Source organism: Dryobates pubescens, chromosome 18, assembly GCF_014839835.1.
Source record: "Dryobates pubescens isolate bDryPub1 chromosome 18, bDryPub1.pri, whole genome shotgun sequence".
NCBI classification, from domain to species: Eukaryota; Metazoa; Chordata; class Aves; order Piciformes; family Picidae; genus Dryobates; species Dryobates pubescens.
In genome coordinates this window covers 18429460-18442795 of record NC_071629.1, presented here as the reverse complement: position 1 = coordinate 18442795, position 13336 = coordinate 18429460, and the positions used below count along the sequence as shown (strand labels likewise).

Sequence of the window (13336 nt, the reverse complement as noted above, 5' to 3'; positions counted from 1 at the left end):
CACTAACACCCCCTGAGCCAGCCTGCACTCCCTACCAGGCACACAGAATCACAGAACGGTAGGGATTGGAAGGCAGCTCTGGAGAACAGAGTCCTACCCCAATGCTGAGGCAGGTTCACCTAAAGAAGGTCACACAGGAACATGTCCAGGCAGGCTTTGAATGTCTTCAGAGATAGAGACTCTACCACCTCTCTGGGCAGCCTTTTCCAGTGCTTTATCACCTTGAATTTAAGTAGTTCCTCCTCATGGAACTTATGTTCAAGTTTGTGCCTGTTACGCCCTTGTCTTGTCACCGGGCACCATGGGGCACCATCATTCTTCTGACACCCACCCTCTAAGTATTTGTAAGCATTTCTGAGACATCCCCCCTCAGTCTTCTGTCTTCCAGACTAAAAAGACAGGATTCTCTCAGTCTTTCCTTCTAAGAGCAATGTTCTAGTCCCCTAATCATCAGGCCAACTTCAAATGCAGCTCAAGCAAAGGCAACAAATTCCACTTGAGCACATAGAGAGAAGAGGGGAAACCCAGCCTGCCCGAGCAGGTTGGCCTGGTAAACGATACAGCAATCGGATACAGAGCCCTTCCTAGCTGGTCAGTGGGCACAGAAAGCCGAGCTCCCTGTCCTGTCCCTCACCTACAGCCCTGAGAACAGCTGCAACCAGCACAGCACGGCAAAGCCCCACAAGTGCCTCTTGCTCTCATGCTGGGGAGAAGGGAGGGGTGGTTTGGACTAGCCTGGAGCCAGGCCAGGCTGTTCCCAGCAGCCCCACTCTGGCCTCCACTCTGGCAGCCAGAGACACAGCTTTACTCAAACCCTCCTCCCACTTTATTTCAAACACTGTAAAATATACACACAGGAAAAAAGGGTGAACAAGAGGGGAAAGCGTTAGCAGGGGAGGAGAAACCTCGCCCAAAACTCAGTATCAGTTCAGACAGCCGAGGGAAGCAGCTGCCATGAAGCATCACCTCTGTCCCAGTGCATGGCATCTCCACCACATGCCTGCCAGGCCTGCGAGAAGGAAGGGGAGAAGAGTGAGCCCTGGTACGGAGAGGAAAAGCAGGACAGAGCCTCACCCTGAGCAGCTCCCAGATTCACTGACAGGCAACAGGCTCAGGCCAAGGCTGGGTAAGAAATGTTACCTGTCAGGGAGCCCCTGTGGACTTCTGGATCTGCTCCTTTAGAATAAGGATGCTCTGCCGTTGCTCTGGGGGCAGCATGGCGATCTGGTCTGCTGTCAGCTGCAGAACCTGCATGATCAGGGCTGCCTGTGGGCAGAGGAGAGGGAGGAATCAGAGATGTGTCCTGCTGGAGCAGCCATGCATTACCAGAGCCAGGGAGGGGCTGTTCTTGACACTGGAAGGCACACAGGAAGTGCTGCTCCCACTGTCTCGCCCTTTTGTCTTCTCACCTTCTCATGATCCTGGGGGGTGACCTGGCTCTGTCCAGGGCTAAAGCCTCCAGGCTGACCAGCTCCTTGGACCCCTGCCCCAGGAATGCCTCCTCCCTGCATGCCTGCCCCTGCCATGTTAGGAACCTGTGGGCACAACAGGAGGTAAGGCCCAAGAGACCTCTGGACTCAGCCATACAAATACAGGAACATAAAAGCAGGTATCAGATGGATGCCCTCAATCAGTCTGAAGGTGCTTAAGCATGAAGTGAGACAGGCTACTGTGTGTTTTACACGCTCTCCTCTCACTCAAATCCTACACTCCTTCCTGTACATCAGGAAGCGGTGGAGGGAGGCCTGAACCTTGTCCTGCTCCCAGCGGCCAGCAGGTGGGCAGTGCCTGGGGAGATGGCACAAATGTCCTCAATCCCCTCAGAAAGCCACTGACTCAGACTTTGATCTTCCCAGAGGTGCTGCTCTGCAGGATGCACTCCCTTCTGTAGCTGCTGCAGGACACAATCACATCCTCCACCCAGCCCCAATCTACAAGACACCATTGGTGCCCAACCATCTGAGCAGGGATGTTGTGGATACCTGGCGGGGCCCCTGTGGGCCACTGGCTCCCATGTTAAGTGGCCCAGGACCTTGTATTCCACCAGGCATGGGGCCACGTGGGTTGGGACCAGGCCCCCGAGGCTCCAGGCCCCGGGGCTCCATGACCCTGGCCTCCATGGCCCTGGCTTCCAGCACTCGTGTCTCCAAGACCCGTGGCTCCAAGCCTCGTGCCTCCAGGGCTCGTGCCTCCATCACTCGGGGCTCCAGCCCCCGTGGCTCCAATCCTCGTGGCTCCAGCCCTCGGGGATCTCTTCCGACTGCAGAGGAAAGATAAGGCAGAGCTGTCAAGGGAGCAGCGCCACAGGGTGCGAGCCTGCTACCTCCTTTGCCTGGGAGGGCTAGCAAATGCCTGGAAGCTGCAGGGTTGGGGGCAGAGGAGACATGCCTGGAGAAAGCCCCTTGCCCTGCTGCTGTTCCTCCCTGCTCTTCGAGTCAGTTATTTCACTACCCAAACCCCCATCCTACACCTTGCCTCGGGACAGTGAGCTCCACTCTCCTCGTCTGTATGCTTTAAGCCACCCTTCATGCCCCCTCTCTCACCTCGAGCATCCATCAAGGGCCCCCGTGGCTCTCCCATCAGTGGTCGGGGTTCTCCCATGGGTCCCCCCCTCATCTCATGGGGGGGGCCACGGCTGTCATGACCAGGCATATGGTGCATAGGGGCTCCCTGGTGGGGTGGCCCAAGGTAACCTCTGACGCAGAGAGACGAGGAGAGCAAAGCAGGAGGAGGAGAAAAAGCGAGAGTGTGAATCAGACACTGGCTTGGCACGGTCTGGGCAGAGTGCTAGGAATGCCCCCGAAGCCGGACACAGGGGAGGAGGGTGAGGCTGGCACAGAGAAGGGTGCTCTTAGCCCCATGCCACAAGGCTGCTGCCACTCCTGGGGATGCCCCATCCCCGGGGAAACAGGCCTGTCCCCACGGTCGGCAGCACGCACCTCCGACCAGGCAGCAGTGACTCCCAGAAGGCTGGTGCCATCCCTGTCCTCAGTGAGAGGTTACCCTTGGGCAGAGGACAGTGCCAAGAGCTCCTCTCCTTCCCTCTCCCCTCACCTTGGCTCCACTTCTCCAGTGACTGAGAGCAGGGTCCCTCCACGAGGGTCATTCGGGGCATCTCCCAAAAGGCCTCGGGGTGGCGGGCCACTAGCAGGTAGAGGTCCACGCTGCATAGGGGCCCTCGGGTCTGGCATGGGCACTGCCAGGGAGACACACAAGAGCTCATGAGGATCTGCATGACCAGTGCTGTGCTAAGCCTGTCCTCCAGCACTCTCGGGGCTGGGGTGTGGGGCAGCCTCACCATGCTGATTGCTGCAGGGGCAGTCTTTCACACAAGCCCAAGTGCACCAAAGCCTGTTCCCTGGCTGCTGATTTTATCCCTCTCTGACTCTCCCTCATGCTCATCACGGCACCATGCGACCAAATCAAGTGTGGGTACCTCTGTGGCAGTATCTACCACTGCAGGCATCAACAGCCTGACGTGGCGCTAGGAGCAAAGCAAGACCTGGAAGGATCCTGGCAGCAAGGTGTGAAAGTGGGCTGAATCCAAGCAAAGGCCCTCTCTGAGCAGGCTCTCCTTTTCCACTGGTGGCCCTCTGTGCACAGTACTAGCCTGTTGTCTCCTCCAGCCCTGCAGGAAATCTTGCCTCCTCCTCGTAAGCCTACCAGACTACACAGTGACAGACCAGTCCCCAGCCCTGAGCACAGCGGGGCGAAAGCTGCTCTCTGCACATTGCACAAGCTCCAGGCAGGACGGAGCTGGCGGGTGTTGGGGTACCTTGAACGCGTTCGATAGACGCAGGCCTGGCAGGTCCCACGGGCGAGAGCTGCAGGTTCCCTGGGCGGGCAGCAGGAAAAGAGGGAGAAGAGCAGACACGTAAATAGTGTATGCACACATGCACCCAGCCTGGGGGACAGTACTGCCTGCAGGATCATCTCTGCTCTCTCAAGCGCCCCGGAAAACCTGCAGGGAACATGCTGCATGCTACGGGTCTGGCTTTATCAACTTCTTCCATTAATGCCTCGTCTGAAACCACAGGTGTGACAGCCAGCTCGGCACGGCCCTTCCCTCACTCTCTGCGTGAATGTGCAGGGCAGAACAACCTGCCAAGAGAAACAGCGCTCTGTGGGGCCACGCTGCACCCCACAACACACAGCCTGCTTCTACCCCTGCCCACAGCTTCCCACAGCACTCCACAGTGCCAGCTTTCTGTCTGCTCTCCAAAACCTTCTGTGAGCCAAGAGCTGCCAGGCTGCTCTCAAGAAGATGATGTCCACCCTGAAGAAAACGAGTCAGCTGCTCCTAAGCACCTAAGATCAGAGGATCTCAGAACAGGTTTGCCACATTCCTGAAGCAAGGCCTGGGGTCAAGACAATAGAGGTGCCAAATGCCTGCGTGCCTTGTGACCAGGAGAGCAGGAAGGCCTTGGTTGTACTAACACCAGCACGTGGCTGGATAGGGCAATCACACAGCCTGTGAAGTGTAAGGAACCGGGCTCCGGGGCTGGGCCGCACAGACCGTGCCTGCGGAGGGAAAGCCAAGCCTGCCCTGCCCGGGAAACCCCTGCCAAGCTTCGCACTCGCCGCTGCAAGCAGAAGCGAGGGCCCAGCTCCCTCTGCTGGGCACGGTGTGGGGAGCACCGGGAGATGCAAGCAGGAGCGGCAGCAGCACAGGCTGCTTCCCAGCACACCCAGGCGGCAAAAGAGAGCACAAGGACCAGAGAAATGCAAGCTCTGCCTGCCCGCACAAGCACAGGGACAGGCACAGGCTCACAAAGAGCAGGAAAACACAGTCAAGCCCTGCTCGCTGGGGCTCTGCAGGGATGGGGCAGATCTCCTGCTTTCCAGAGCATGCCTGCAGAACACTGGGCAGAACAAGCTTGGAGCAAACTGGTGCATGGGTTGGGGCCCTGGAAGCCTTGTGCCTGAGTGAATGAACCTGGGTACAGCCCAGTGCTGCAGGAGCTGCCTCAGGCCCAGAGCAGGCAAGGCTGCAGGTGGCTGGCAGGGGGTCTTGGCACAGGCACTGCTCAGCACCAGTAACCAGGCTTCCCTTAGGAGCAAGGCTGATGTGACAAAGAGCACTGACCGACAGCTCTTTTACCTTGTCCACGCTCCAAGGGGACCGGACCTCCACCTGGCATCCCAACCTGTGGCTGCATCCCACCTGAGAGGGAACAGGCAAAGATCATATCCCTCCTCAGCCATCTCTGCATAAAAAACAGGTTCCTTTGGCCCCAAACAACTCCCCTCTCATAGCTCCTCAGAGAGCATCCAGGTTTATTTTCTGGGTGTTGGTCCCTCACAGAGACAAGCCAACTGCCTGGACTGCCAATGGCAGCAACCACAACCACAACACACGCCATGCACCTAGATGCGCTCTCACAGGGCCAGACCCTCTGGTTAGGGGGCAGGTAAAGGAGGGCTGTCTGCAGGACCCATGTGCCCAGGGCACCGTTCAGCCATACCCTATGCACTCACCTCCCGGAGCCATGGGGCCGGGGCCTGGGCCCTGCACAGGGGCTGCCATCTGTCCTGGGGCTGGCACTCCTCCCTGCATGGGCGGCTGCATCAGAGGAGGAGCACCATTCACATGCATCCCACCCTGTCCAGGAGAGAAACCGGACCTCAGGGAAGCCCTGTCACCTGGGCACGGGCACCCCAGCTGGGAGAGCTGGTGCCAGCAGTGCCCACTTACCCCCGGCACAGCACACGCATCGCAAGGCTCTTACTATGGGCTGTGGCTGGGACGAGGGAGTGTTCTGTGGGTTCAGCTGGGCGTTTGGTCCTGGCCCAGGCCCTGGTCCTGGCCCAGGCCCTGGCCCTGGCACTGCCTGCTGGTTGCCTGGGATCAGAGGAGGAACACTGGTCTGACGATGCAGGATTTTCTAGAGGCACAAGAAGGAGAAAGGAGTCCTCTTCCATCCCCTCTCCACAACAGACTGCCACCAATATCCTATCAACCCTGGGTGAGGCAGCAAAGAACAAACCAGTGCAATCTCCGGGTCAACAATCCTCATGACCACCTGGGCCTGCAGCAGGGCATAAGCCAGCTGGGGGTTCTGGAGCAGCATGTTCCTGGCTTCCTGGGGGCTGTTCTGGACACACAACTGAGGAGACAAGCAAATCAGAGCTCTTACAAGGCACAATAGGGGCAGAGGGTACAGTGGTAAAAGCTGTGCTCACACTGAGACTGCAGCTCTCCACTCACCTTCATCTGCTTCATCAGCTCAAACATCTGCTCGGGCGGCAGGCTGGCTACTGCCCGGCTGATGGACTCGGGGGCATCTTCGGGATTGACAGGGTCCCCATAGGGTGACTCTATGATGGGTGCACCTGTACCCAAACCTGAAAAAGAGTTTGTGACCTCATACAGCAACATGAAACAGCTGTTTCTAAAGGGCTCCTCAGAATTGAGCACCACAGCAAATGGGGAACCAGTGAAAACAGGGGGATCATCTGGGAGAGCAAACACAGAGCTGAGCCCACGCTTCCCTCTGCAAAACTCCTTGGTACATCACTTGGAGCGGGTCAGCTCCACGAGGTCTCCACTTCACCAGCCTTGCAGAAGACGCAAGCTTTTTAACACTGAAAAGGCCAGGTCCAGCACAACACCAGTGTGCTATCCCCAAAATGCACTCACTCTTCAGCTCCTCCTTGTTCTTCTCACTGGCTGCATTGTCAACACGCAGGGCTCTCCCGCTGAACTCCCGCCCGTTCAGGTTCCGCATGGCACTGAGGGCCGTCTCCTGGTCTTGGTACTCACAGAAGCCATAGCCCTTTGGTTTGCCTGTCTCCCTATCATACACCAGCCTGCAGAGTGAGCAGAAGATCACCAACACTGAGGGCTACACAGGCATTCAGAAGTGTGCAGTCCCTACAGCTTCCCAGCATTTGGGAGGGAACTATCAGGGTACATGACACAGGAGTGCCAGGGAGCAGAGTGAAAGTACCAAGGTTGAGGCAAGGTGTACAACACTCAGCCCTAAACCAGAGTGAAACCCCCTCCTGGATCCAGATCGATAGGTGTAAAGATGTGGAGGTGCTGGAGTGTGTCCAGAGGAGGGCCATGAAGATGACTAGAGGGCTGGAGCATCTCTCCAGGACAGACTGAGGGAGTTGGGGCTATTCAGTCTGGAGAAGAGAAGGCTCTGAGGAGACCTTATTCCTATTGTGGGCTTCTAGTATCTTAAGGGGGCTTCTTAAGAAAGCTGGGGAGGGACTTTCTAGGATGTCAGGTAGCGATTGCACTAGGGGGAATGGAAAAAAACTAGAACTGGGTAGATTCAGAGTGAATGTCAGGAAGAAGTTTTTCACCATGAGAGTGGTGAGACACTGGAACAGGTTGCCCAGGGAGGCAGTGGAGGCCCCATCCCTGGAGATTTTTAAGGCCAGGCTGTATGTGGCTTTGGGCAACCTGCTCCAGTGTGAGGTGTCCCTGCCCAGGGCAGCGGGGTCGGAACTGGATGATCCTTGAGATCCCTTTGAACCCAAACAATTCTATGATTCTATGAAAACTTCCAAAGTGCAGGAAGGCCACCAGTGCTTTCTGTGACCCCATGAAGGCAGCTCCTTCAGACACAGGACTGGGGTGGCTGCTCCTGCAGCTCCTAAGCCCTTAATTGAGAGTTCTCCAAAGCCTGGTGCCATGTCAGGAAAACAACCCTTGCAGTACCCCAAGGATGCTCCTGATCTGCACTCCCATTTCACTGCACGGAGCCTGATTGGGACCAAAGGACTTATCTGCTCCAGCTCCACGCCACGGCAGGGCAGTTCCCTCCAGCCTGCAATAGTGTGCCCACATTCAGGCTGCAGTGCCCGGGCGATTCTGCTCCACATGTCCAGGAGCCCTCAACACAGGCCCTCAGCACGCCGAGCACAGCTCTACAGCCTCACAACCCCCTCAAAGCCCGCAGACTGGCTCTGCACAGCCCGGCCTGCAGAGGGGCTCGGGCCGAGATGTGCTCACGCTGCCCAGGGGAACCCGAGAGGCCGGCAGCCGTTTCTCACCTAAAGCTGACCACAGGCCCAACCTCTGAGAAAATGTCCTTCAGCTGCTCCTCTGTGGCTTCGTACGGGATGTTCCCCACTGTGGATGAGAGACGGCAGCCGCCAATCAGTGCGGAGACCGAGGGCTGCACGGATACCGAGCCCGAGCGGCGGGGAGGGCTCGGTTGGTCCGCACGCACGCCCTACCCGCCCGCTCGCCCCCCTGCTTCCCTGCCCATCCTCGCCTTCTCCCCGTGCCCGCGGCGCTCACCGAAGACGGAGCGCAAGGAGCGATCCACGGCAGGATCCCGCACGGACAGCCCCGCCATCGCGCCGCCCGGGCCTCCCCGCCGCTTCCGGTCCCGCGCCCCACACCGTCCCCCCGCTTCCGCCGCGCCTGTAGCGAGCATGGCGGCGGCGCGGCGGGGAAAGCGCTCCGCTGGGAAACACTGAGCCTCACCGCTGCTGCCTGCGCGCTGCGCTCGGTAGGAACCGGGAGTGCGGCGGGGGCGGCCGGGGCACCTGACCGGGGGTGCTGGGTCTTCGGGGACTCCTTCTCGGGACAGCCGTGAGGTGCTGGCTTCCGGGGCAGGCCCGCGCTCTCAGCGATACTGTTGTGCGCACCGGCCCCGAGGCGTAGTTGCACAGGTATCTCGGTCCTAGGGTAACCCATCCCCTGAGGCACCTTATCCTTGGGCATGCCAGCCCTTATTCAACGCCCCTCTCACTCCCAGGGCACCCCATCTTCCTAATCCCCACGGGCACCCTATTCCCTGGGACATCCCACCCCTAGAATACCCCAGCTCTAGAGAACCTCCACACACACACACACACACACACTCCCCGGGCACACCATCCCCCGGAGCACCCCACTGCCAAACAGCCCACTCAGTGCAGCACCCCAACCTCACCCCAGAGTACCTCATCCCCTGGGACACCGCCCCCAGCCACCCCAGCCCACTGGACGCTGCATTCTCTCATCCCCCTGGGGTACCCCACCTCTCTGGTCACCCCATCCCCAGTCACCCCACAGCAGCTCCAGGGCAGCCAGCCCCCTGCCCTGGGCTGCAGCTAGGACTCTGATATCCCCAGTGTGGTGGTGCCAGAGACCAACACTGACCCTGTGTCCCTCCTGCCTGTTGTGATCCTGACGACTCATGCCTGCTGGCAGACAGTGTCCCCCTTACAGGTGATGTTCCTCCATCCTGAGACTTGGCAGGATGGAGGCCAGGGATGTGCCCGTCTCCATCCCTGCTCTGGCCACGGAGCCACAGTTTGCCCAGCGCCTCAGGTGAGCCTGCAAGAGGGAATGGGAGCCCCGTGGCTGCTGTGGCACAGAGCAGGCAGTACTAGCCAGGAGGAGAGCTCAGAAGGGTGGTTCTGCACCCGAGGGAGCAATCTCTTCTTAGCGGTATGGCTGCAGGGCTGGGGGGACCTGACCATACCTTGGCCTTGCAGGGAGCATTTGGAAAGGGAGCAGCTGCTGGATAGGCACTACCGGCTACAGAAGGTGCAGGGGGGACACGTGGCCCTGCCTGTACTGGAGGAGAAGCTCTCCCAGCTGTGGCTGCCCCAAGAGATGCCCTGTGACCTGGTCCAGATCCAGGTTGGGAGAGACTTCATACACTGAGCCCTGCTGTGGGGCAGTGGGGTCTGAACCCCACATGCTGCCTCCCTCCCACAGGACCCTGTGCCTTCCAGGGGAGTTCGCCGGCAGACACCTGCCCAGAAGCTGCGGGAGGAGCTGCGGCAGTTGCTGGGTGAGAGCTGGTCAGAGGAGCTGGAGCGCGATGTGCCCCGTGCCTGGCAGCGGCATGGGGACCTGGTCCTGCTGAGCGAGGACAGCTTCAGGGCTGCACAGTGGGAGAACCTGGGTAAGAGGGTGCAGGGTCTGCCTGCCCAGATTCTGCCCACAGAGCTGCCCTGGCGTTTCCCAAAGCTCCTGGAATGGGTGTGCTGCAGGTCCAGTGCTATGGGAGACAGTTGCCTCAGCTTTGGGTGCCCAGCGACTGGCCAGGCAAGGACGAGTATCGCCGGATGGGATGCGGTCCCCCAGTGTCAGCCTGCTGCTGGGCCAGGATGGCTGGGTGGAGCACGTGGACAATGGGATCAGGTAGGCAGGGGCCATGGTGCAGGATGTAGCCGGTGCAGGCAAGGGGCTGCCCTCACCGGGCCGGTGATGTTTCCCAGGTATACATTCGACGTGACCAAGTGTATGTTCTCAGCGGGCAACATCAGAGAGAAGCTGAGGGTGGCCTCGCTGCCCTGCTCCGGGGAGGTCCTGGTAGATCTCTATGCAGGTAACAGGGATGGTGGAGGGGTTTGGCAGGGCAGGACTGAAGAGGCAGGCAGGGAGGGAGCAGTGATTCGAGTACCAGTGGCATCCAGGTGGATGTGAAACGTGATTTCCAGCCTGGACTAGAAAAATACCTAGGCTTAGAGCTCCTGCCCCATCTGTGAACCCTCAGCTAACCTGGCACTGCTGTACTGCCTATGTCTCAGTTGCCTTTGAACACTCAAGATGACCTTGTACTCAGGCTCTGCAGAGCACTGCCCTGTAGCTGGTCTGGTCATGGGAACCATTTGGAGGCAGGGCAAAGATTTGCCCTTGATACTGTTTTTGAAAAGCTCCTGGAGATGTCCTGAGCCTGTGCTGATGTGCTTGCATGACAAGTGGGTGCTGACTGAAGCTTCCTGTGCTATCAGATGACTGGGAAGATCACATCAAGCATTTGCATGTCAAGAGAGCTGCTGGTTTGTGCTTCCAGTTTGTGCCACACAGAAAGAATGTGGCACTCGGAAAATTGCTCTAGATCCATTAAAATAAATAGTAGTCTGGGCCTTTCTGCGCAGAGTGGAAGCAGGTTTTGAGCTCAAGGCATGTCTCAAGCTAATGGCCAAGGCCTGACAGCAAAATAAGCTCCTCTGTAAGCGTTTGTCAAGACAGATTCTGCTTTTGCAGAGGAAGGAAGGATGAATTTCCATTTTCTCAGCATCTGGGCTTGTTCCAACATGGAGCAAAGCAGATTAAGAGAGTCAGAGTGGCAGTCTGCATCCTGCCCTGCCTTGGGCTAGAAGCATGGATCCCTGGTGCCCAAACCCTGTCCTCAGCCACTGCCACCTCCTGTCCCTAGGCATCGGCTATTTCACACTGCCGTTCCTGGTCCACGCAGAGGCTGCCTTTGCCCACGCCTGCGAGTGGAATGGCCACGCCGTGGAGGCCCTGCGGAGGAACTTGGCTCTGAACGGTGTGCAGGACCGCTGCCATGTCCACCACGGGGACAGCCGGCAGGTGAGCGCTGCCACCCAGCCACAGCCCTCCTGTCCCCACATAGCATCCCCCTCACCTTCCCTCTCTTTCCAGTTGGAGCTGCAGGATGTAGCGGACCGGGTGAACCTAGGGCTGATTCCCAGCTCTGAGGAAGGCTGGCCAGTGGCCTGCCGTGTCCTGAAGAAGAGCACGGGTGGGGTTCTCCACATCCACCACAATGTGGAGAGTCTCCCTGTGCCAGCTTCATCACAGACCCCAGTCCTGCAGGCTGAGCAGGGGTCTCCAGAGGCAGCCAACTGTGATGGAGAGGTGCAAGACCCAAAGGAGGACCGTGGGAAGGAGACACTGGGTGCCAGGATCAGACCTGAGTGGCAGACATGGGCTGAAGCCACAGCAGCACGGATCCAGGAGTTGCTTGTAGAGCTGCATGGGCAGCTGTGGTGCACTAGCATTCTGCACATCGAGCCAGTGAAGTCCTATGCACCCCATGTGCATCACCTTGTGCTGGACCTTGAGTGCCGGCCAATGTTGTCCACCTAGCTGGCCACACGTCTGAGCATGGCTCCAGGTATCAGAGCATCAGTGGCCAGGAGATGCTACTGTTGCCTGCTGCCAGCCTGGATGCACTTTTCATCCCTTTGTTCCCAGGTGGCAGCAGTGCCCAGCAGTTGGAGATCCCTTCAGGAGCCATACCCTGGTTGAGAATAAAGAGAACTGTGTCTGAGAGCATCCCGAGTCCTGTCCTCAGCACTGCCTGTCACTGCCCAGATCCTGAGCACATGGTGATACTTTCAGCCCCATGTTCACACAGGAGAGAGCCATGAGGCTGAGTAAACCTCAGATTATTGCCGGGCTCCCTTTCAACCAGTCAGGGACAGGCTTTGTGCTTTTTTATTGTACTGGAAACATCTGTTCATCTCTGTTTCTTTTCCAGTTAAAATAAAAACACTAGTGCAAACATGTGAGTCTGGCCTGGGGATGCTGGGTCCCAGGTTGGTGCATAGAGGGGCTCAGGGACCAAAGACTTTGCCTGTGTCCTCTGCTTTCAGTTCTGTGAGCCCAAATCCCCCTTGCCTGAGCACCATGTGTATACCCCTGTTGCAGAGAATCCCCTGCCCAGGAGGGAGCTGCCAATTGGCTCTTTGGTGCCCCCAAATCCCCGTGAGTTGTCCCTGTGCAAATATCTAAGCCTCCTCCCTTGGGAAGCTCTGGCTCTGCCCTGTCCTGGGGTGAGACCTGGGGCGCAGCCGAAAGTGTGGGCAGAGCTGCACACTCGTGTTTGCTTTGGAGCTGCTCCAAGCTGGCCTGCCATGTGGCCCTGCTATCCTGCATGGCAAGAAGTTGCCTCCCCACAGCTGTGAGCCCCACGCCTTATCCTGCTGCGTGTGTTCCCGGTTCCCCTGTTGCCTGAGCCGCTGTGGGCTGCCCCTCCGGGGCCGTATCTCTGCCCGTGAAGGACAAGGGCAGTGGGGCCGTCCTCTGCTGCGGGCAGAGCAGTGCCGGCGTGCTGCTCGGGTTCTGGTCCCTCTCTTGCTGCCGTGCGGGGCACCCCAAGAAGGCACCCCCAGCGCGGGTGGCTGCACTCTTTGTGCCGGCGTCTGTGTGCTCTCTGGGAGGAGCTTCTTTCCCAGGTAGGGCAGTGAGGAGCGGGGGCGCAGCCCGGGGACTGCCTGGCCGCGCCGCTGGAAGAGCAGCCAGCCGGGCTGAGGGACTGTCCCCCGGCACATCGGGAGCTCCGGGTAGGGCTGTTTCCGGGGAGCGGACCGCTGTCCGGTGCAGCGCGGCGGCCGGACGACTAGGGAACGGCCTGCCGCCCCGTCGGTGCCGCTGGTGCGCCGGCTACCGGCCCTTTAAGGAGGCGGCACCGGCCCGGCCCGGCCTATCCCGTCCGCCACCCCCACCCTGTTGCTGCCGGGAGGCGCCTGCCGGAGCCGCGGCAGGTACCGGTTGGGCCGGGGGCTGTCCAAGGTAGAGTCTCTCTGGCGGCGGCGGGGGATGGAGGTGTTCCGGGGGGCTGCCGGGCTGGTGTGGGGCTGCCAGCGTGTCCTTGCTCCGGTGCCCCGGACATCACCTCTGGCA

The 13336-nt window shown here is 59.2% G+C and overlaps 2 protein-coding genes across 4 annotated transcripts; one reads left to right on the top strand and one right to left on the bottom strand.

Moving 5' to 3' along the window:
- Positions 1–809: 809 nt before the first annotated feature.
- On the bottom strand, positions 810–8343 carry CSTF2 (cleavage stimulation factor subunit 2). Its single transcript, XM_054169615.1, has 15 exons — positions 8258–8343; positions 8008–8086; positions 6641–6810; positions 6209–6345; positions 5988–6107; positions 5730–5885; positions 5479–5602; positions 5102–5164; positions 3776–3835; positions 3055–3196; positions 2544–2695; positions 1983–2260; positions 1410–1535; positions 1141–1266; positions 810–1009 (listed from the first exon to the last, which is right to left on the bottom strand). The coding sequence occupies exons 1-14, from the start codon at positions 8313–8315 to the stop codon at positions 1144–1146; spliced, it is 1788 nt and encodes a 595-aa protein (XP_054025590.1). The 5' UTR covers positions 8316–8343; the 3' UTR covers positions 810–1009; positions 1141–1143.
- Positions 8344–8393: 50 nt separating this feature from the next.
- TRMT12 (tRNA methyltransferase 12 homolog) lies at positions 8394–12205 on the top strand. 3 transcript variants are annotated; one of them, XM_009904312.2, is made up of 8 exons: positions 8394–8471; positions 9176–9277; positions 9445–9592; positions 9671–9860; positions 9949–10099; positions 10177–10286; positions 11121–11278; positions 11351–12205. In XM_009904312.2, exons 2-8 carry the CDS (start codon positions 9207–9209, stop codon positions 11795–11797), a joined length of 1275 nt encoding a protein of 424 aa, XP_009902614.2. In that variant the 5' UTR covers positions 8394–8471; positions 9176–9206; the 3' UTR covers positions 11798–12205. The 3 variants fall into 3 exon arrangements, with proteins under 3 accessions (XP_009902614.2, XP_054025687.1, XP_054025688.1); XM_054169712.1 differs by having other exon boundaries at positions 9671–10286; XM_054169713.1 differs by lacking the exon at positions 8394–8471 and having other exon boundaries at positions 9165–9277; positions 9671–10286; positions 11351–11825; positions 11906–12205.
- The last annotated feature ends 1131 nt before the right edge of the window (positions 12206–13336 follow it).